Raw genomic sequence first — 20,965 nt, 5'->3', positions numbered from 1 at the left:
AAGAAGATCCAGCTTGAACTAAAGAAAAAACCTCTTAAAGAAAAAAAACTCTCTCCATGACAATGCTAACACTCCCCCTCAAGTTGGCTTACAAGGTACTAATGCCCAACTTGAATAATATGGGAAAAATAAATTGTAACAGAATCCAGCTCCAAAATGAATGCAGCTTCCAAATAGATCTTCAAGAACTTGAAAAAAAGATCTTCAAACTTGGACAGACTTGATCAGCAAAACAGGACTGAAATGTTTTCCAAAAAGGCAGCTTTCACCAATCTTCTACTACTGTCCATTGATGAATCTCTAATTATAATCCTCAAGATAAGTAATTAGGATAGCCGGAAATGAGTCAAGCAAGAAAAGATCAAGCAATGAAACAAACAAACAACCAAACTGTAGAACCTCATATGGAATATCTTCAAACTTTAAGGCCAGCCAACCTCCCCTTATGACAAATTTTAATCCAATAACTAAGTAGATACCCATTGGCAATGATGAAATTTCTGACCTTCTATGTTTTGCACCTAGTGTCCCTACATGTTCTGCTCTCTACAATGGCTGCAGGTATACTGTAGGTATACTGTATATATTCCCCCCTCACGTGTAGTGCACGTGGACATAGGAGAGATAGGGCAAAACATAACATTCCAGAATTCAGCAATGGCTGCCAAGGGTAATGGAAAAAGAAGTAATGATAAGGTAGAGAATACCAGTAACTTCCAAGGTGGTTATGGGGAATGCCAAATGTATGTTTTGGGAGGTGGTGAAGGAAAAAACAGTAGTGGGATAATGAAGTAGGAGTAAATTATGCAACATATATAGTTCCAACCATCTTCCATCGATCAAACAAACACTTTTGATGGAAACCCCTACAGGGGAGAAACTCCTAACTCCAATATTCAAATCTGAGAAGTATACAGATCTGATGTGAAGGAAGAAAAACACCATGCTTCAAGGCTTGAGCAATCTTCAAACAAGGTAGAACAAGTGTGCAAAACTCCAATGTATAAACTCCCACATGCGAAATAGGACTGACGAAGATATCCGGACGAATGCAAGAAGAAGCTTCAACAAAAGGTGGATCAGATCTGAATTAGTGAACAATGCTAGGACCAAGCTCCAAAGTAAGCCGGATATGAACCCGAAAGGCTTCACATAACTGAATAGGTTCGTAGGTGCAACCAATAATCGTGGAACACATTGTAGTACTCCCAAATTAGCTGATCTCCAGGGTAGCAGATTCGAGTCTTCCATAATGAAAGTAATTCAATCTCCAATAATAGGAAACACAGACACAATCATAGGGCAGCAGTATTCCACATAAAAGTAGCAATAACACATCAACCAGTCATGCGTACAGAAGCCAATCAATAACACCAGCCATGTAGGTAGTGAAGCTCAAAATAATCAGCAAATAGAAGATAAAGAACCAGACATATCCATAGGTAGTTGAAGCAGTCAGCCACATAGGAACCAATAAAAAAATAGGTTGATAATTGAAGAAATCGAGCCATAAGTGTGAACCTGAATTTTTTCAGAAAAGAACTGATGAATGATGCTGAAATTCATGTTGAATACTCCTCTGATATGTATAAGACTCTCCTCAAAAAATTAGCTTGATAGGACAACCCTAACCTTAAAATCGATTTTAGTCAGGGTTTTGGGAAACCTTGAAATTGGGATCGACATAGGGAAAGGGGGCTGTAATTGTTGATGTAGACTTGCAATAGATGCTCATCAAGGCTGCTAGACTGGAACCTCCAAGGTGAACAATCAATCTCCAGTAAGATTGAGACTTGATCTTCAAAGGGGAGAGTTTCCAAAAAATCGCAGAAACAAAGGGTAGCAACCATTGCAGGAAAAATAGACCTCCTTCAAGCCATGTATTGATGTAGGAGAGTGCTCATTTAATGGTAGAACCACCTCCAAAGCACTAGAACAGCAGCAAATATCCCTAGCCCAAATCGATTTTTATCAGGGTTTTGGAAAACCCTGAAAAGAAGAGATCGATTGGGGTAGGGGTCTTCAAAAAACTTGGATAGGTGCAATATTGAGGTCGATTGGTCCTTGAAGTGGGAGTAATCAGCCCTTCAAAAATTAGCAAAAACTGAAACCTGAAAATCAGGGTTTTTGGCAGGTAACCAAATTAGCAGGTTAATGAATTTTTGCTTTAGAAACAAATCCAACCATCAGAAAGGTCCAAGCTTAGGTCGAGTATGGCTTGTAGTAGTAGGGAATCACCCCCCAAAATTCAGCTGCATCAGAAAAGGGAAACCCTAAAATCGATAAAAGTCAGGGTTTTTTACAAAAAACCCTGACAAGGTGAGATCGATTAGGGTTGGGGCTGGAATACTCAATAAAAGATGGAGAGAAAGAAAAAGGGAAGTTAGGGTAATAGAATAGGGTAGAAAGGGGCTGGAGAAGGGTGCATAGGGAGCTCTAATGGTGGAAGATCAGTTCTCCAAAAAATTCTGGACAGCTCCAATATGGCAGAGAAGGACTCCAGCAGGGTTTTTTAATAAAAATCGATAGAAGAGAAAGGGGGGCAGCAACTAAATCATCGATATTCTGTAGTTACCTCATTAGTGCTGCCCCTAAACAAGGTTTAAGAAAAAGAAAAAACAGAAAAAAAGAGGAAAAGCCGGGAAAAGGAGAAGAAGGAGAGATCGATTGGAGGAGAAGAAGGGGTAAAATAGGGGTTTTCCTTCTCTCTAACCTAGATCAGATCAGCTCTGATACCATGTTGGTAGAATCGTGGGCTTGAGAGAAGAAATAAAATAAAAGAATGGCTTAGAATGACCTGTATTAATGAGAGAAAGGCCCCTCTATTTATAATAGAGGGAAGTTACAAATAAGATTAAGCTAGGCGATATGGGACTAAACCCACATAGCCGATATAAGCTTAATACACTAAATAACATAAATAATACCCCAAAAAGACCAGAATACCCCCACGGTATTCTGGAGTACATTATTCTAACACTCCCCCTCAAGCTGGATTATACAAATACTAAAGGAAGAAGATCCAGCTTGAACTAAAGAAAAAACCTCTTAAAGAAAAAAAACTCTCTCCATAACAATGCTAACAGATACTCTATGGACAAGACCATCAATAAAGCCTTTTGCCATTTGATATATAACTTTCTTATTATGATCCCATTAGTCTGTTGAACTAGTTAGTGTTAAACCTTGAAGTAGCATAGTTCTTTTGCAGGATACTGCTACTTTAGGTGTTGTGGTAGTTAGATATTGTGGATACACAGCTGTTGTGAAAGTTCCAGTTGAAGTTAATTGGGAGGGCAGCCCTATGCCTCAGGACATTGAAATTGAGAACCAACCTGGTGGAGGTGCCAATGCCTTGAATGTCAACAGGTAGGTCCTTTGGGACACCTTGGACTTTATATTAGTGCTTACAAAATCAAAATGGATATCCTTGTGGGGCTTATTCTTTGTCCAGTGCTAGTTAGTTTCATGCAAATAAATCTTTAATTATTATTTTTTTGGTAAAATAAATCTTTAATTATTGATAGAAACTGTTTAAGACACCACAGACCACTTTGATTAATTGGTCATGGCTTGCTTTCGGAATTTATTTTCAGCTTGAGAATGCTACTAAACAAAGTTCCTGCAACTCAAACATCAAGTGGAATTCACCGGTCACATAATGCAGATGTTGAAGATTTAAGATCTTCTAGGTCTTTGGTAAGAAAAGTACTAGGAGACAGCCTGGCAAAGTTGCAAGAAGAAACCAATAAACAGAGGAAGTTTATCAGATGGGAGCTTGGAGCATGCTGGGTGCAACATTTGCAAAATCAGGCTTCAGGGAAGACTGAGTCCAAGAAAACTGAAGAAGCTAAGGTTGAACCAACTGTCAAGGGTCTTGGGAAACAAGGAGGGCTTCTCAAAGAAATTAGGAAAAAGATAGATGAGAAGAGTAGCAAAAGTGAGCAGGCAAAGGAAAGTCCTATGTGTAATGGAGACGAGAGCAAGAAATCAGATACATCTGATCATAAGGAATTAGAAAAACAATATTTGGAAAAGGAAATGATGTTGAAAAAGTTGCTCCCTGTATCAGCATTCCAGCGTCTAAAAGAATCAGAAACTGGTCTTCACCTCAAGGTTTATTCGGCTTCTTCTTATAAACCTGTGCATATATTCTCAGTTGTTTCCTTATCATTGTCTTTCCTTGAAACCTCAAGGACCTTGGTATTGTAATATGTGGTCTGATTCATGTGTGGTGGCAGTCACCAGATGAATTGATTGAGATGGCACATAAATACTATGCTGATATTGCCCTTCCGAAACTGGTAAAATTGGCTTTCTTTCATATTAAAAATTTCTTGCCCCTGAGGTTTTATGGGACCTTACATTTTGATTGAAAGTTTCTTCAACTGTTATCAGGTTGCAGATTTTGGCTCCCTTGAACTTTCCCCGGTTGATGGGAGGACATTAACTGACTTCATGCATACGAGGGGTTTGCAAATGTGTTCATTGGGACGAGTGGTGAGTCCTTGACTGTTTTCTCTAATAGAAGCTTTCTTTTCCTTTATTTTTTTGGAAACAGCCTCTCTTGTGAAGTAGGGGTTAAGGCTGCGTACATTTTCCCCTCCCAGATCCTGCAGTAGCAGGAGTCTCGTGCACTGGGTTGCTCTTTTTTTTTTTTTTCTTTTTATAATAGAGGAGGAAGGCTTTCCTTCACCAAAGAGACTGGCATTGGTCTCAGTGATAGACTGATCATAGATCGCAGAATTTTGAAGAACTTAAAAATTCTGTTTAAAGTTTTCAAGAATGTACCAAAGCTTGAGTTGCCAGAGTGAAGACTGCAGGTTGAGTCTGAGGTGACTACTTGTGGGGAAAAGTAAATGCTGAAGGTTAGGACCAACTCCGGTCTCCAGTTGCCTCTCCTGGGACCCTGCAGAAGTAGGATCCTTACCAGGTTATGGCCTTTTTCAATAATGGCTCAAACTTGGTCATCATTCAACAGAATTGAGTTCACTGTTAAGTTTTATTGAGTTCATTGATAAGCTTATTGGGGGGGGGGGGGGGTTTCTTGACTATGCTCAGAGCCTCCGTCGGCTGTTTCTAGTGATTGAAAGTGAGTCTATTTTCTAACGGGAAAATGGTTATCATGAGAGAACTTGTGGTCACATAATTAAAGTAGTATTTTTGGTTCTAACACCATGGCATTCCTCAATCCCCTCTTCCGTGGAGTTTAACCTTATAGATGCAGCAGTGAGCAGCCTAAGAGTGTTTTATCCATATTGGTTGTTCATGGTAGTAGATTCCATATGATTTCTCTGTCATCCTTACAACTAATGCATGGTCTGTCATCAGTTTAAAACTCCTAGGTTCCTGATCAATTTTCCAGTAACTTGCGTTGCTCTGGTTCTCAGAACTACTTTTGATTTTCTAAAATTTGGTAAATAAATTTTTAATTGAAGTTAAATATTGGCACTGAGATGTATTTCGATATTCTTTCTCCTTTATGGTGGGTAACACCTCATTAGAGAGAGTAGGAGGAGATACAGTAGGGGGGTGAGGGGTCACCTAAATCCTAAATAAGCTATGCAATAGGGTAAAGCCTCAATACATCATGTTCCTGAAAACCCTCTATACATAAATTTAAGTACTATGATTATTTGAATATATATTATATGATTATGGGATTGAATTTATTGGACTTATTTGATCTACATGCAACCATTTCACATATCTTTGTACATAAATATCAAACTCCTCGATCATGTGGCACAAAAATAACTAGGTACCTTGTCAACCTGCTTTTACAACTCAGTTGTTCATCTTCCTTTGGTATCATTTGCTCCAAAAGTATTTTTTTTCCATGTATTTCACTTCATGTGGGAGTTCTTTTGAGATTTAAACTATTTTTTTGTTTATTTCTTGTTTTCCCCTTTACCCCTGCATCACACCAGGTTGAACTTGCAGACAAGCTCTCTCATATACAGTCACTCTGTATACAAGAGATGGTTGTTCGAGCTTATAAGCGCATACTACAAGCAGTTATTGCAGCAATTGGTGATGTAGGTGACTTGGCTGGGTCTATAGCCTCATGTTTGAATATCTTGCTTGGAACACCTTCCGCTGGAAGCATTTCTGCAGACATAAGTAACGATGATATCCTCAAATGGAAATGGGTAGAAACCTTCCTCTTGAAGAGGTTTGGATGGCGTTGGAGAAATGAGAGGTGCCAGGATTTGAAGAAGTATGCCATTCTTCGCGGGCTATGCCACAAGGTAAAATCCTCGATCACTAGATTTCCAGTAGAGTTTTCACTTAATTTGTCTCTTCCCTTTTATCAGTTGATTGAACATATCTTTTATCAGGTGGGACTTGAGCTTGTTCCTAGGGATTATGATATGGACACTCCATCTCCTTTTAGGAAATCAGATATTATTAGCATGCTTCCAGTATATAAGGTAATATACATGATTTCATTATGTTACACTGATTTTGACTATAGTAAGGATCTTATGGAAAGCTTTAACGCTGGTAATTCTGTAATACAGCATGTACCATGCTCATCTGCAGATGGGCGTACGCTATTGGAATCCTCCAAGACTTCATTGGACAAAGGAAAATTGGAAGATGCTGTTAATTATGGTACTAAGGTATTGGAACCATTATCTACTGATTTCCTGACAAATTGAATTGTTTTTGTGGCAACCAAAACCCCTAATTATTGTATGGAGTTTTGAAGGCACTCTCGAAGCTTGTGGCAGTATGTGGTCCTTACCATCGAATGGCAGCAGGAGCATATAGTCTTTTGGCTGTAGTGCTGTACCACACTGGGGATTTCAACCAGGTATGTGCTTTCGCATACATTGTTTTTTCTCTCTATTTTATATTTATGCATATGTATATGTATATCCTTCAAATGCATGCTAGTCAGGGACTGAGGGGCAGCCCACCCTGATTTTAGGGCCAGGGCACACATTTTAGAATATATTTTATTTCTAATTATATACATAATTTTTTGGTTGCCTGGTTATATACATAACTCCTAGGGCCTGCACTGGGCAGCCAGGCCTTTGTTGGCCCAATGATGCTTTAGTGTGTGATCATCCTGGCCCTGGCTGATCGTCAACTTTAACTGTGGGATAACAAAGTCCATGTGAATTGTCATCAGATAGGTGCATCTCTCGGTTTACCAAATGTTTAAGACCGGGTTGGTGACAGTTCTATACCCCATTCTAACATGGACTATTTCCCCATTAATGCTAGCCATTGAAGTTTCACATTGTATTTAAATCAACGCCCAGCAAAGGGCTCTGAGTTGCAAGGGTGGGTTTAAACTTACCAGATGAGGAGAATGATATTGCAGACTGAATCTCTTTTGTGCCACCACATAAAGTTTTCATTAAGAACTCTGAATGCACTACTAAGGAGGAGTTACATGATTCTGATTGGAGGAGGTAAAATAGCAAGTCACAGGCCTAAACTGACTCTGGGGGAAAGTGGTGAGAAAGGACATGCATGGATTATGGTTGACAACATGTTTAGTGTCAAATAGTTTAATGGTGAAACAGGATCCATGTAGCCAATCCCATTTAGTTGGGATAAGGCTTAGTTGAGTTGAGTATATAAGTGTTCACATCTGGTATTCCTGACCCATCTAATACCCTTTATTAATTACCGCAGTTGTATTGGCTGGCAAATTTCTTACCAGGGAGACAAATGTATAGGAAAACCAGACTCATATGTCCACTGTGTTTCATGTATGTGTTCACACCTGAAACCAAAACATGATATCTGTGATAAACATGAGAAAATTGTTCTGTATGGCCATATGTTAGGTTTTACACTTTCAATCTTAACAAGTATCTCTTTGTTTTTTTCTTTTTATGTCCGTGGTCATATGCATGAATTCATTGATCATATTTTCAGTCCACTGGTTTTAATAATCTCTCTCAGACTGTAATGCTATTATCTATCGCACATGATATGCATTTCTATATCTAACTTGTTGCGGCATTGACTTTATGCACTTCTAAGCAGGCAACCATCTATCAGCAAAAGGCGTTGGATATCAATGAGAGAGAACTTGGCCTTGATCATCCAGATACAATGAAAAGTTACGGGGATCTTGCTGTTTTCTACTATCGGCTTCAACATACAGAATTGGCCTTGAAGTAAGTCTCTTTTTATTGATCGCTCGAGTTCAATTGCTTTCTTCATAATTTTTATTGAAGACAGCATGTAAGAAACCTTTCTAATAGTAACAACAATTGGGTGCAATTTTTAGTTTGACTAGCTAGTGGGAGAGCCTTGGCGCAACGGGTAAGTTGTGCTATTGCAGCCTGTTGGTTGCAGGTTCAAAACCTGGAAACAGTCTCTCCTGCGAAGCAGGGGGTAAGGCTGCGTACATTTGCCCCTCCCAGACCCTGTAGTAGCAGGAGCCTCGTGCACTGGGTTACTTTTTTTTTTTTTTTTTAATCTATTTAGTTTGACTAGCCATAGATTTAAAAGAAAATATTTTCATCAAAGTTCAATTTTCAGTTTGAGTATCACATTCTTTATGCCATGCATGGTGCAGAAGGTTTTAAGTTCTTAATTTGGCATTGGTCAGAACAAGGATTTCTTTGTTTCAAAGTGAAAAAACTTTTCCACCAAAAACCCCCAAGCATATTAATAGCTTCAAACTTGTCTTCTTTATTCTCTGTGGCATAAATTAAGATGATGAAGCCAGCTCTATTATTTTCACCCATGGAACTAAAACTCGCGAGATCTCGGTTTTTCCCAAGGTCGAGACGAGATGGCCTGCGAGTTAAAAAAGTGCAATATTTCGGTCGAAATCTTGGTCGAGTCGAGATCTTAGGTCAAGATCTCGACCCAACCCAGATTTCGACCCATTTTACCTTATAAAAGTACCAAAACTCGACAGAACTCATGAGTTCTCTGTCGAATTCTATTGAGACTGCCATTTTGATATACATACACCTATCTATCCAACCCGAGATCTCGACCCAACCCAGATTTTGACCCATTTTACCTTATTTATAAAAGTACCAGAACTCGACAGAGCTCGCGAGTTCTCTGTCGAGTTCTACTGAGACTGCCATTTTGATATACATATACCTATCTATGCAAACCTTGGTATACAGACACAAGACAAACACTCTTATTTATGCCTAATATCATTTGAGTAAATGATTTTGTATTTCATTTACTTAATACATCATTCATAAATAAGCAAATACCCCCCTGTTTGAATCCAATAAAAATAGTTAAAAAAATCTAATTCCAAAAGGAAAAAGTCAACCCCCCAGTTCAAGAACAAAAACTGGATTTTCGGCGGTAGGTGCGATTTTCAACTTTCTAATGCTGGGGTTCTTCTCAAATCTATATATTCCATAAATCTTAATATGATAAAACATTACTAAGAACCAAAAGTACCTTAGCAATGTTTTATCATATTAAGATTTATGGAATTTATAGATTTGAGAAAAATCTCAGCATTAGAAAGTTGAAAATTGTACTTATCGCCGAAAATCCAGTTTTTGTTCTTGAACTGGAGGGTTGATTTTTTTTTCCTTTTGGAATTTTATTTTTTAACTATTTTTATTGGATTCAAATAGGGGGGTATTTGTTTATTTATGAATAATATATTAAGTAAATGAAATACAAAATCATTTACTCAAATGATATTAGGCATAAATAAGAGTGTTTGTCCTATGTCTGTCCTGGTTTCTGGCATAAGTAAGTGTCTGTCCTGGTTTTCCACTAAGTGAAACTCCTATTGGACTTTGTTTTTGCAAAATCTGATAGTGCCATTGTGTTTAAATGGCCTAAAATAGGCTGACTACCAAGTTTCAGACCCAAACTAGGTCTAAAACCCCCCGAAGCCAGCCTTCGAGTTGAAAAAAAATGCACCAACTCGACCGGATCTCGAGTCAACTTGGTTTTTCCCAGGGTCAAAACCTGGTCGAGTTCCGAGTTCTAGTTCTATGTTTTACCAAATGGCATCACATAGTTAACATTTCCCGTGTGTGCATGGTTGAAGTCCATTCATTGATTGTATGATCTTAATCATCTAATTTATGGTAAAACTGGGCAGATATTTTGATCATCTCATCTGATCTTGGTGAGCTGATATCCAAGCGGTGTTTGTTAGAGAATAAATCTCTCTCTAAAGCTACAAGTGAACGAAGCCTTAACCCAACTTGGGTTTGTTACATGAATGATGCAGATAAGTTTAGAAAATTGGACTTATTTTAGTTGAAATAAGCCTTGGGTTGGGTTCTGTACATGTTGGCTGTTGGTCCAATAGGATTTTATTGTAATGGGTCACTTTATTGGGCCTAAACTAAAGGTAAGAACTAGGACTATGAGATTAAATAATGATATGAACCTTCTGAGAACTTGCCCCTAATAGCCAGCTTATAAGGTGAGGGAACCCAAGACCATATTAAAAAAAAAAGGGTGTCTCAATGCACAAGGCTCCCGCTACTGCAGGGTCTAGGGAGGGGCAGATGTATGCAGCCTTACCCCTACTTTGCGGAGAGGCTGTTTCCTTGATTTGAACCTGCAACCGCCAGGTTGTAATAGAACAACCTTAATGTTGCGCCAATGCTCGCTTCTAAATCCCTTAAGAAACCTTAGACCATGTCGTCTCACACCAAATCCCTTACGTAACCGATGTGGGATCAACCCCCCATAGACTGATATGGGATTGTAACAGACCACTACGCTTCCAAACCAACACCCATGGTGGCCCACTCTGAATTAGGTACCTGGTGCAGTACCTATAAGGCTGTGTTGCCAAGATCGAATCTGGTTCAATGGAAAGTACAAAGAAGGACCACGGATGAGGGGAGTTTATGGAAATATAGGCTGCTAAAGAGAGAGAGGATGAAAGAGAAGTTGAGAAGTGAGATGGATAATTCATAGGCTGACTTGGAAATTTCGATTGACATTGATGTTGATGGGCTGAAGAGATTAACTTTTAAAAAAAAGGTAAGAAGAGATGATGGAGATGATGAGGATAGGTATGTGGCAACTAGAGATCCACTAGTGCCTTGGCTCTTGGAGATCCACCAATGCCACCACCAAGGTGATGCAAATTCATCATCCAAATGGGCTTATTTTATTAGGAATAAGTCTAGGGTTGGGTTATATACATGTTGGGCCTTTGATCCCATGGGTTTTCTACGTAATAGGCCACTTTTATGGGCCTAAAGTTGGGGTACATGAATTGCATACGGGATTAGCCCTATATTTAGTTTATTTTCATGTTTTAAATTAACTCGGTCTGAAGCTGGTTTGAACCAGTGGTTCAATTTAAGTGATTTTATTAGTTTTTGTTTTAGTTGTTTAGTTGGGCTGGAGTAGGACTCTATTTTGAGTCTATTTCAGTTTCCTAGTCAGTTTAAGTTAGCTAGTAGGTTAAGGAATGGGTTAGGCCTTTCCCTTTTAGTGTAGGAGTCTAATTTTGAGTCTTTTATATAAGGTTGTAAGGGGGCCAAGTATTGAACACGAATTTGATTAATGAAAAGCTTTTGTTTGTTGCCATTGCTGCTGCCTTGCTCTGTTGAGTGTTGCCATGTGAGTCATATCAAGGTGAAGAGACTGGTGGATCTCCAGCTGACTCCTTGCGTCTGGTAGTACCGGGAGGATCTTCTACTCATCTCCTTGCATCTTGTAGATCGGGAGACCCTATCTTCTTCCAGCTACTGCTATTGTTGAAGATCTAATTTCCAAGTAAGTAGTTTACTGTTACAGTATACATCCTTCTTCTTCTAATCCTCCAACCTAAGCCTACCTATCTCCAATTGATCCTCTAAACCTTAGTTCAATCTACATATTGTCCAGCCTACCTTCCTCATCCACCATTAATACCATAGATCCGTTAGAATCCTAAAACCTGCAACTATTCTTCTTCCCTTCTAGAAGGTAACATGCAAGGTGATTTTCACGAGAATTCTGCCCAGCCAAATCTAACCGTTAGAATCATCTAAAGTTTTGATCTAATGTTCTTGAACCTAATTCATGAACTCGATTTCAGTTTGGTGCAATTATGACATGCAGATCTGTTCCTGCTGTGAATTTCCAATTCTGCCCTTATTGTTATATTGTTCTTTTGAGGTCACAATTTATATACCTATTCTACTGTAAGGGTGTCAAAACAAAACCGAAACCAAACCGAACCGTTTACATCGGAACCGATAGACCGTTTAAATAAATGGTCTGGTTATGGTTTCAGAAATGCCACCATTTAGTTAAACGGTTTGGTTCGGTTTTAACCAATTAATCCAACGGTTTCAAGCCGTTTAATCCAATTACAACTGTTTAAATCAAACATCAAAAGATTCTAAAAACCTAGTAATAGCAACTACTAAGTACTAACCACTAAATCACTAACTCACTAAGTCACGTTTCTTCAATAATCGATTTCCTTTTTTCAAAAAAAAAAAAAAACAAAAAACTAATAACTTCATAATTAATAACTAATTACTAATAACTATTTAGTATTATTAAATAGAAAGTAAACCGTTTTCTACCCAAAAAGAAAAAAAGAAAAAATGGGTAAACAATGATTGAAGGTACAACATTTTCATGGGATCCATTGTCCATTGAAGGTATTTACTATTTAAAAGAGACGCACTACAAAATGCAGGAGGTTTGGTTTGAAAACTATTAAACTATTTAGTAAATTAGGGGTATTATTCATAATCGGCTAATCCAAACCGTGTAGAACCATTTAACCGAAAACCATATAAAATCGTGTATAACCATTTAACCGAAGCCGTTTAAAAACCGTATAACCGAAACCGTTTACTAAATGGTTATGGTTTTGGATATGCAACCGTTTAGCTAAACGGTCTGGTTACGGTTTCTACCCTCAAGCAGTCAAAACCGAACCGAATTGAACCGTTTAACTGAAACCAGACTGTTTAACAACCTTATTCTGCTGATCTGTTATTGCTGATGCTTAAAGGCTAAATTTATATTCGATTACTGAACATCACCCTAATCTATGACCCCTGAATTTCTTGGTTAAATTACTGTTTTGCCCTTTCCTAGTTGTACTCGGATTCCCCCATATTAGCTGATCTAACCATTGGATCAATTCCAAATTTTCAGCAATTGTTCCAGCCCGTATTTGGTGAATTCATTTGGAATTTGGGATCATTTTAACCATCTGATTTTTGGTTATCAAGATTTTCCCTAATCTGAACTATCCTTTGAAGAAAAGATCCTGGTTTGGTTCCTAGTTTGATTATTCGAATCTAGGACTACATTACAAGGAGATCCACTTTGGATGTAATTTGCTAAGTCCACACAGCCCATCTGAGATCTACAGGATATAGTCTTTCAAAGAAAGATCTTTTTTTTTTTTTTTTTTTTTTGTTTTGTTAAAATTTTGGTGTGTCTAGGCAGCCTCCACGATTTACATTTATAGGGGAGGAAAAGGTTCAACTGAACTCTTGGTTACATGCACCATAATAAATGGACTGTTGGAATTCCAACACCTAGGAACTATCCCCCATACATAGATGGAATTTCAACTGAACTCTTGTGTAAGCTTGTAACCTTCACAAAGCCAATCATGGATAGGAATTTTATCCGGCATTGTTGACATGCAATAAGTATGTCAGCACCATAGTTATCCAGGCGGCAAGGCGACCACGGCGTTTGAGGGCCTTCCTAAGCGCCTTGGCGATAGGGCGGCCACAAGGCGTTCTAGTATTCTTTTTCTTATATAACCATTTTATTTGGTACAAATAGCATATTAAAAATTATATAATTCTACTTTGCTAAATAAATATTAATGATTCAAACCAATGCAAGATATTCATCAAAAAAATAAATTAACAAACTAAGTTCATCTATTATCATAGAAATATAGCATATAAATGTGGAACAACATTATAAGTAATTAAATATAAAGAATAAAGGGTTGCTAATACTTACCTCTAAGATGCCAAAATGAGTGCCTAGGCAGTAGGCCCTAAGGTAGGAACAACAGCATAAGAATTTCTGGTGGGGGTGGAGAAGCCACACTATCATATCATGATTTCGACAAAATAGCAAAATGACGTCTATGATATGTATTCACAGGTCCACATTGTCTCAAGATGAGGATATATCATTCAATTTATTATAGGCAAAAGAAATGAGGATGGAAAAATAAAAAAGAAAAGAAAGAAAAGAACATAGTGCGTCACAGGGAAGGAGAAGGAAGAAAAAAAATTGTAAAGGAGGAGGAGGATGAGAAGAAACAGAAAAAAAATCAATTATCAGTAGGCCTAGGCAGTAGGCCCTATGGTAGGAATCGCCGATGGGGGTGGAGGCTGGAGGAGCAGTAACAACAGCATAAGAAAAAAAAAACGAAAAATCGAGGGGACAATGGAACATGGAGGCACAGCAGCAGAATAAGAAAAATAGAAGAGAAGAAGAAGAAGAGTAGAAGGTTACTTACCTTGCTGGAAACGTGGTAGTCGGAGGAAGCTTCGTTGGAATCAAAGCGGCTGGCAGGAGAAGACCAATGCCGGAATTGATGGAGACTTGGAGTTGTTCCTTCACCGCAGGTTTTTTCTCCCAAACCCAAATAACGAAGATGAAAAGTCGAGGGTTTCAGTTTTGGACTTTAGTTGAAAAAGAAGAAGAAAAAGTCTTTTATACCCTTGATAACATGTATCTCAGTTTAGATAATACATACGCTAGCCAATGAAAAGTTAGTAAATAGAATAAAACAATAAAAATAAATAAATGGGGTTTTTATAGTATTGATCCAATGTATCTCAGTGTAGATACTCCATATACACTTTCAAATAATAAGTTAGGAAATAGAATAAAAAAGTAAATACATAAAATAAATTTAACAACAAAAAGCGACCGCCTTGGTCACAAGGCGTCCTAAGGCGTTGCCTTGGTCGCCTAGGAAACGCCTTGGTGACCAAGGCGGCCGCCTTTCTTACATACCATAAAGCGCTCCACCGCCTTGCTCCCATATTTCCGCCTGGACGCCATGGCGACGCCTTGATAACTATGTTCAGCACTCTTACTACACTTACTACATAAAACAAGCATTTCTTTCCAACCTTCATTCCTGCAGGTGTCACAAACTTGGTTAGGAGACTTCCCTTCATCAGAATTAGGGGTGTCGTTTGGAGGATATGCATATGCAATGGGCTGGTGTTGAGGGATTGATTGTGATTGATCCTCCTGTGATCTTCAGCTTGAAGATCATAAGTTTGCGACGGCAGCATTAAAAACTTTTCAACTTCATAATTTTGCTCTTTGGATTCAGCTTCTGGAAGATGTTGAACAACAGATATGGTTGTTGTCTCAATAATAGCAGCTTGAGATTGGTTGAAAAGAGCAAGGCTGTTGTGGGGAGGCAAAATATCAGTGACTTCGACCTCGTGATCAGACTTATCCTCAACGACTGGAAGTCGATGTATAACATGCACTTCTTGAGTATATTCAACTTTATCATCACCATAAACCTCTTTTCATTAGTGTTGATAAGTATGCCATCATACTTTGATCAAAAAGTCAAGATGGAGTTGAAGAATACAATGGAAAGCTCGACCCCCAGGTCTTTCTTGATTGACTGAATGCTGTAGATGATTATTTTGAATGGTATGAGATGCCCAAATTAACAAAAATCAAACTTGTCAAGACCGCACTCGTTGGTCCTACTCGAGAATGGTGGAAAATCCCTGAGCATAGGATGCAATCTAAGAGTACACCCATTACAACATGGGCTGACATGAAAGAAGATTTAAAAGACAATTATCTTCCTCCATTTGTTGACCGATTGCATGATCAATTCAATACCTTGAAGCAAGGTACCTATCTGTGGCTGAATACACGGAATCATTTTCTGCCCTACTTTCACGTTCGGGAATTGAAGCAAGTGATCCAATTAATGTCCAAATTCAAGCTTCGTCTCAAGCCTGAAGTGAGGAAAGCTATGGGTACTACAACTCTTTATGATATTAAGGACTGCTATCAAAAAGCTTTAGAAGCAGAACAATTAATGAAGCTGCCCTCTAGGTCTTATGAGACCCTTTTTTATGGAGGACCTTCCCATCCCCAAGCTACAACATATAGAGCACCTTCCTCATCAAATAAGCAAGGTTCTTCCTCAAGAACTGATTACAAAGGAAAGGCCCCAATGCAGTCTGGTTCTGGATCTGATACGTGTTACTACTGTAACCAAGCTGAGCACATTACTAAGTATTATCCCCAAAAGACTAAGCCTACCAATGCTGTGGTAGCTAGATGAGGCTGATGATAAAAGACACAACTAGAAACTAGGAAAATTAAAAGACACTTTGTTGGAACTGAAGAGTCATTTCTGGGATTGAAATGTCACTAGACTGTTGTTGACTTGTGGGGCCAGACTTGGCAGTCCCAAGGGGCCACAGATTTGCTGTGAGGGACAGAATTGTAATCAGTCCAGGTTGGACAGATCTGGACTGGTCTTGAACTTAGGCTGGGCCTTAGACTTGGACTGAGCCTTCCTTGATGGGTCAGCTGCTGGTTGAAAAGGATGACCTGCATCAATTCTCCTCCTCTTAAAAGCATTGGTCTCCGACAAATGTAAAAGAGTCATGTAATGCGCATAGAGATTCTTGTTGAGGTACATGCAGTCATCCACATTTATCCATGTGAGTTTCGTCTTTGGATGGTCTTTCCATTTCACAAGGAAGTTATAATAGATGCCGCTGCTTCGAGTTATGACATAGTGGTTGTCAACGACGTCTTCAATCTCTCCCAAATGCTTGAATGAATTCTTTCGAGATAATGGAGCCTTTCTTGTTGGAGATGAAGAAACTTCAATGGCAGTGTCAAGGGAGTTGGACCCAACTGTGGTTCCCTCAGAATCAAGCTCTTTTGTAAGCTTGCAACAATTTTATCCGGCATTCTTGACATGCAATAAGTATGTTTAGTGCCCTTACTGTACTTACCACGTAAAACAAGCATTTCTTTCCAACCTTCATCCCTGTCGGTGCTACAAACTTGGTTAGGAGACTTCCCTTCGTCATCAGAATTAGGGGTGTCGTTTGGAGGATATGAAAGTGGGCTGATGTTGAGGGGTTGATTGTGATTGATCCTCCTGTGATCTTAAGCTTGAAGATCATAAGTTTGCGAGGGCAGCATTAAAAACTTTTCAACTTCTGAAGTTTGCTCTTTGGATTCAGCTTTTGGTAGATGTTGAACAACATATATGGTTGTTGTCTCAATAATAGCAGCTTGAGATTGGTTGAAAAGATCAAGGCTGTTGTGGGGAGGCAAAACATCAGTGACCTCAACCTCGTGGTTAGACTTATCCTCAACCACTGGAAGTCGATGTATAACATGCACTTCTCGAGTATATTCAACTTCATCATCACCGTAGACCCCATTTTCATTAGTGTCGAAAGGTATGCCATCATTAATTTCTACTTCATCATCAGTCTCATGACTAGCTACCACAGCATTGGTAGGCTTAGTCTTTTGCGGACAACACTTAGCAATGTACCCAACATGGTTACTGTAGTAACACGTATTAGATCCAAAACCAGACTGCATTGGGGCCTTTCCTTTATAATTAATTCTTGAGGAAGAACCTTGCTGATTTGATGAGGGAGGTGCTCTATAAGTTGCAGCTTGGGGATGGGAAGGTCCTGCATAAAAAGGGGTCGCATAAGACCTGGAGGGCAGCTTCATTAATTCTTCTACTTCTAAGGCTTTTTGATAGCAGTCCTTAGTATCATAGAGAGTTCTTCTACTTTTAAGGCTTTGGGCTTTGTTTTTGCAAATCTGATAGTGCCATTGTGTCAAAATGGCCTAAAATAGTCTGAGTACCAAGTTTCAGCCCCAAAATAGGTTTAGAACTCACTGAAACTAGCCATCGAGTTAAAAAAAAAATTTACCTCAACTCGCCAAGATCTCGGCCCAATTCGGTTTTTGGCCAGGGCGAAACTTGTACCGAAACCGAGTTCTTGAACCTTGGTTTCGATCGAAACCAGCCGAAACTGGTCAAAACCATAGTTAGGTAAAACGGGAACGACAAAAAAAGGTGTTCAGTATAGGTGTGTTTTAAATGGATCAAAACATGAATGGGACGGTAAAAAATACGGTCAAATACTTAAAGAACGGGAAAATAACGAAAACGGATAGTACACGTTTTAAACGTTTAAATTTGAACAATTCGGTAACAAAAAAATGGTAATATATCAAATTAAATAATGAAAATAAGATATACATGGAGAGTTAAAACTGGAATTTCACGATAAGGACCGCGCCAGCACACCCGTTAAAACGCGCTTAATAGGGGAAGGTATAGGATCACTTATTAGCACAGAGTGCTATCCTCGCAGAGCGATGTGGGACTAAACTCGTTCCGCACGAGACAGTCACACACACCCCCTCGGAACCTGGCTCTGATACCAGATAAGGACCGCGCCAACACACCCGTTAAAACGTGCTTAACAGGGGAAGGTATAGGATCACTTATTAGCACAGAGTGCTATCCTCGCGGAGCGATGTGGGACTAAACTCGTTCCGCACGAGACAGGTCCAACCATCATCAACATGTTGGGTAGTCCCATTCTTGAGAAGCAACAAAGGCAGTTGCTATGCCTTTGGGTTTAGTGACTTTAGTCTCAGTCGGTGTGACAAATTTGAGTTGACCGTTGAAACATCCCATTCTTGAGAAGCAACAACAAAATGCTTAAAGAAGTTGCTAGCCTTTGTGTTTAATCCCACATCGGGGAGAGAATTCTAGTAACAAAGGAAATAATTCTATAAAAGAGAGCTACTGTTGTATGTTTCAAAACAATAAGCTAAAGTTGAGTTGCCAGCCTGTAACGCACTACAATGGCTTATGGGCTTCATGGATTGTGCGCTCCTAATATAAATTATTATATATCAAATTTTAAAACATTTTTTTTGTTTGAAAAAAACATGTACACGTTTTAAACACGTTTAAAACGTTTGTTACAGCCGAACCCATTTTTTCCCGTCGCTTTGTGAACAAGTCGGCTGAGTGCGTTTTAAACAGAAAAAAATGGTTCTGCCGTTTTATTTGCGTTTTAACTAACAGTGGTCGGAACCAACCCAAACCCTGTACTTTTTAAACTCCTTAACTCGTCTCGGTTTCTTGCGAAACCGAGATATCTCGATGGTTTTGATTGGTTTCGACTGAGTTCTCTTTCCATGCGTATAAGTATGACGAACCTGAGACCATTTCAACCACACACCAAATCCCTAACGGAGCCGATGTGGGATCAGCCCCCCATATGACTGATTAGTTTAGTCCATATTTTGCGGTCCTCCTTATGTTAAAAGTTTGGTATTACCCTATTAATTCTAAGTCTATGTGTTGATTTTAGAGTCCTAGTTTGAGTAGAAGTGTCAAATGCTTGTATGTTTTGACAATTCCAAGTTGTAGTTTGTATTGCAAACCATTTTAGTCATGGAAAAAGAACTCGCGAGATGTCGACGAGTTTCTTGCTTTTTGAAGTGGTTGAGACGAGATCCTAGGCGAGTTCAAAAAATAGACCATCTCGGGTGAAATCTCGGTCGGATTTCGACCCTTTTTTCCTTTAAAGACTTCCAGAACTCGACAGATCTCGCGAGTTCTCTGTCGAGTTCTACCGAGACTGCCCTTTTTTCCCCTGTGAGCTGCTGCTGCCTCATTCTGCACCTAGATTTCAACGTATAACCTGCCGGAGACTACATTCAACTACAAAATTGAAGGATTTGCATCATATTTGTGATTCTTCATCTCAAATTTTAAGAATTTTTGAAAGGGGACGCAGGCGGGGCTTGTGCGTTACACAGGTGAGTCTCAGTTTATGCATGCCACATAGGATTGAGACCATGGTGTCCTCACTACGTACAAGAGACGAAAGGGTAGCAAACAATCACAGGCTCAGGATGATGACATGAGTATGAAGACCATGCTTGCAAATTTCGGAAGCATGAGTATAGATACTACTACTGAGTGTCAGTCATGGCATTCATCTTTAGCCTCATCATGACTATGATTATGGCCAGGAGAGCACCGGTTCCGAATATAGTGGCTATGGTCAATTTGGGCAGTTGACACTTGAGTTCGACAATCAAAGCACTGGGTCAGGTTTTGTGGACATATTCCCACTCCCAAACCAGCCACACCCATACATGCCTCAGTATAACAGTAGTAGTGGATCTCATGCCTCATGGCAACCAACTCCTCTATACCCTAAGATAGGGGACTTGGAATATGTTGATGACAACACTTAAATGAGTACTGTGGCAAAATATGTGCAACACTACAACAACATTATTACATGGGAAGAATATGTGGACTGAATTGTTCTGAATGTGTGGATGCATCACATTTTATAGGATGATAGATCATAGATGTAATATGTTAAACAAATTGATGTATTGTACACTTTAACATTTCTAATGCTTATTTAAATTGTTTTACATTAACTGAATGCTTTGATTGCTTTCTATTACTAAATTATGTGTAGAGTAGGGTATTTTAGTACGTCGTCGCCTACCAACCTAGGGTCCGAAGTGAAACTCCTATTTGGACTTTGTTTTTGCAAAATTTGATAGTGCCATTGTGTTTAAATGGCCTAAAATAGGCTGAGTACCAAGTTTTAGCCCCAAAATAGGTCTAAAACCCATCGAAACCATCCATCGAGTTGGAAAAAAAAAATTACCCCAACTCGTCGAGATCTGACCCAACTCGCTGTTTGTACTCTAGACAAGTTCTTCTTCTATGATTTTAGGAATGTTACAGAGTCAGTTTATAGATGTAGTGATTAGTGGTCTATGGCCTCGCACAGGGATTTATGACTAATATTATTGAAGTTTTCTTCAAGTACTGTGGATTCAGTGCTGTTCTGCTGAATGGATTCTCAGGTTCTACTTGGTGCATTCCAAAACCACTGTAGATGGATTCCAAAACCACTGTAGATGGATTCCTGCCCTATTATCTCTTCTACTCTTCTAT

The 20,965-nt window shown here is 39.0% G+C and overlaps 1 protein-coding gene across 7 annotated transcripts in view; it reads left to right on the top strand.

The window, feature by feature from the left end:
* The window catches only part of LOC122646251 (protein TSS-like), a 59,889-nt gene that overhangs the window by 11,475 nt on the left and 27,449 nt on the right, over positions 1 to 20,965 (top strand). For 4 of the 7 annotated variants that reach the window (XM_043839761.1, XM_043839763.1, XM_043839760.1 and 1 more), the window contains exons 10-17: positions 3,212 to 3,369; positions 3,597 to 4,116; positions 4,242 to 4,304; positions 4,399 to 4,500; positions 5,931 to 6,251; positions 6,342 to 6,626; positions 6,716 to 6,820; positions 8,014 to 8,147. In XM_043839761.1, coding sequence (XP_043695696.1) covers positions 3,212 to 3,369; positions 3,597 to 4,116; positions 4,242 to 4,304; positions 4,399 to 4,500; positions 5,931 to 6,251; positions 6,342 to 6,626; positions 6,716 to 6,820; positions 8,014 to 8,147 — 1,688 coding nt within the window. The remainder of the gene's footprint in view (positions 1 to 3,211; positions 3,370 to 3,596; positions 4,117 to 4,241; positions 4,305 to 4,398; positions 4,501 to 5,930; positions 6,252 to 6,341; positions 6,627 to 6,715; positions 6,821 to 8,013; positions 8,148 to 20,965) is intronic. The other 3 variants (XM_043839764.1, XM_043839766.1, XM_043839765.1) reach the window with 1 other exon arrangement.

Source organism: Telopea speciosissima, chromosome 11, assembly GCF_018873765.1.
Source record: "Telopea speciosissima isolate NSW1024214 ecotype Mountain lineage chromosome 11, Tspe_v1, whole genome shotgun sequence".
In the NCBI taxonomy this organism is placed as follows: Eukaryota; Viridiplantae; Streptophyta; class Magnoliopsida; order Proteales; family Proteaceae; genus Telopea; species Telopea speciosissima.
The sequence above is the reverse complement of the archived record's forward strand: the minus strand, read 5'-3'. Positions and strand labels throughout refer to the sequence as shown.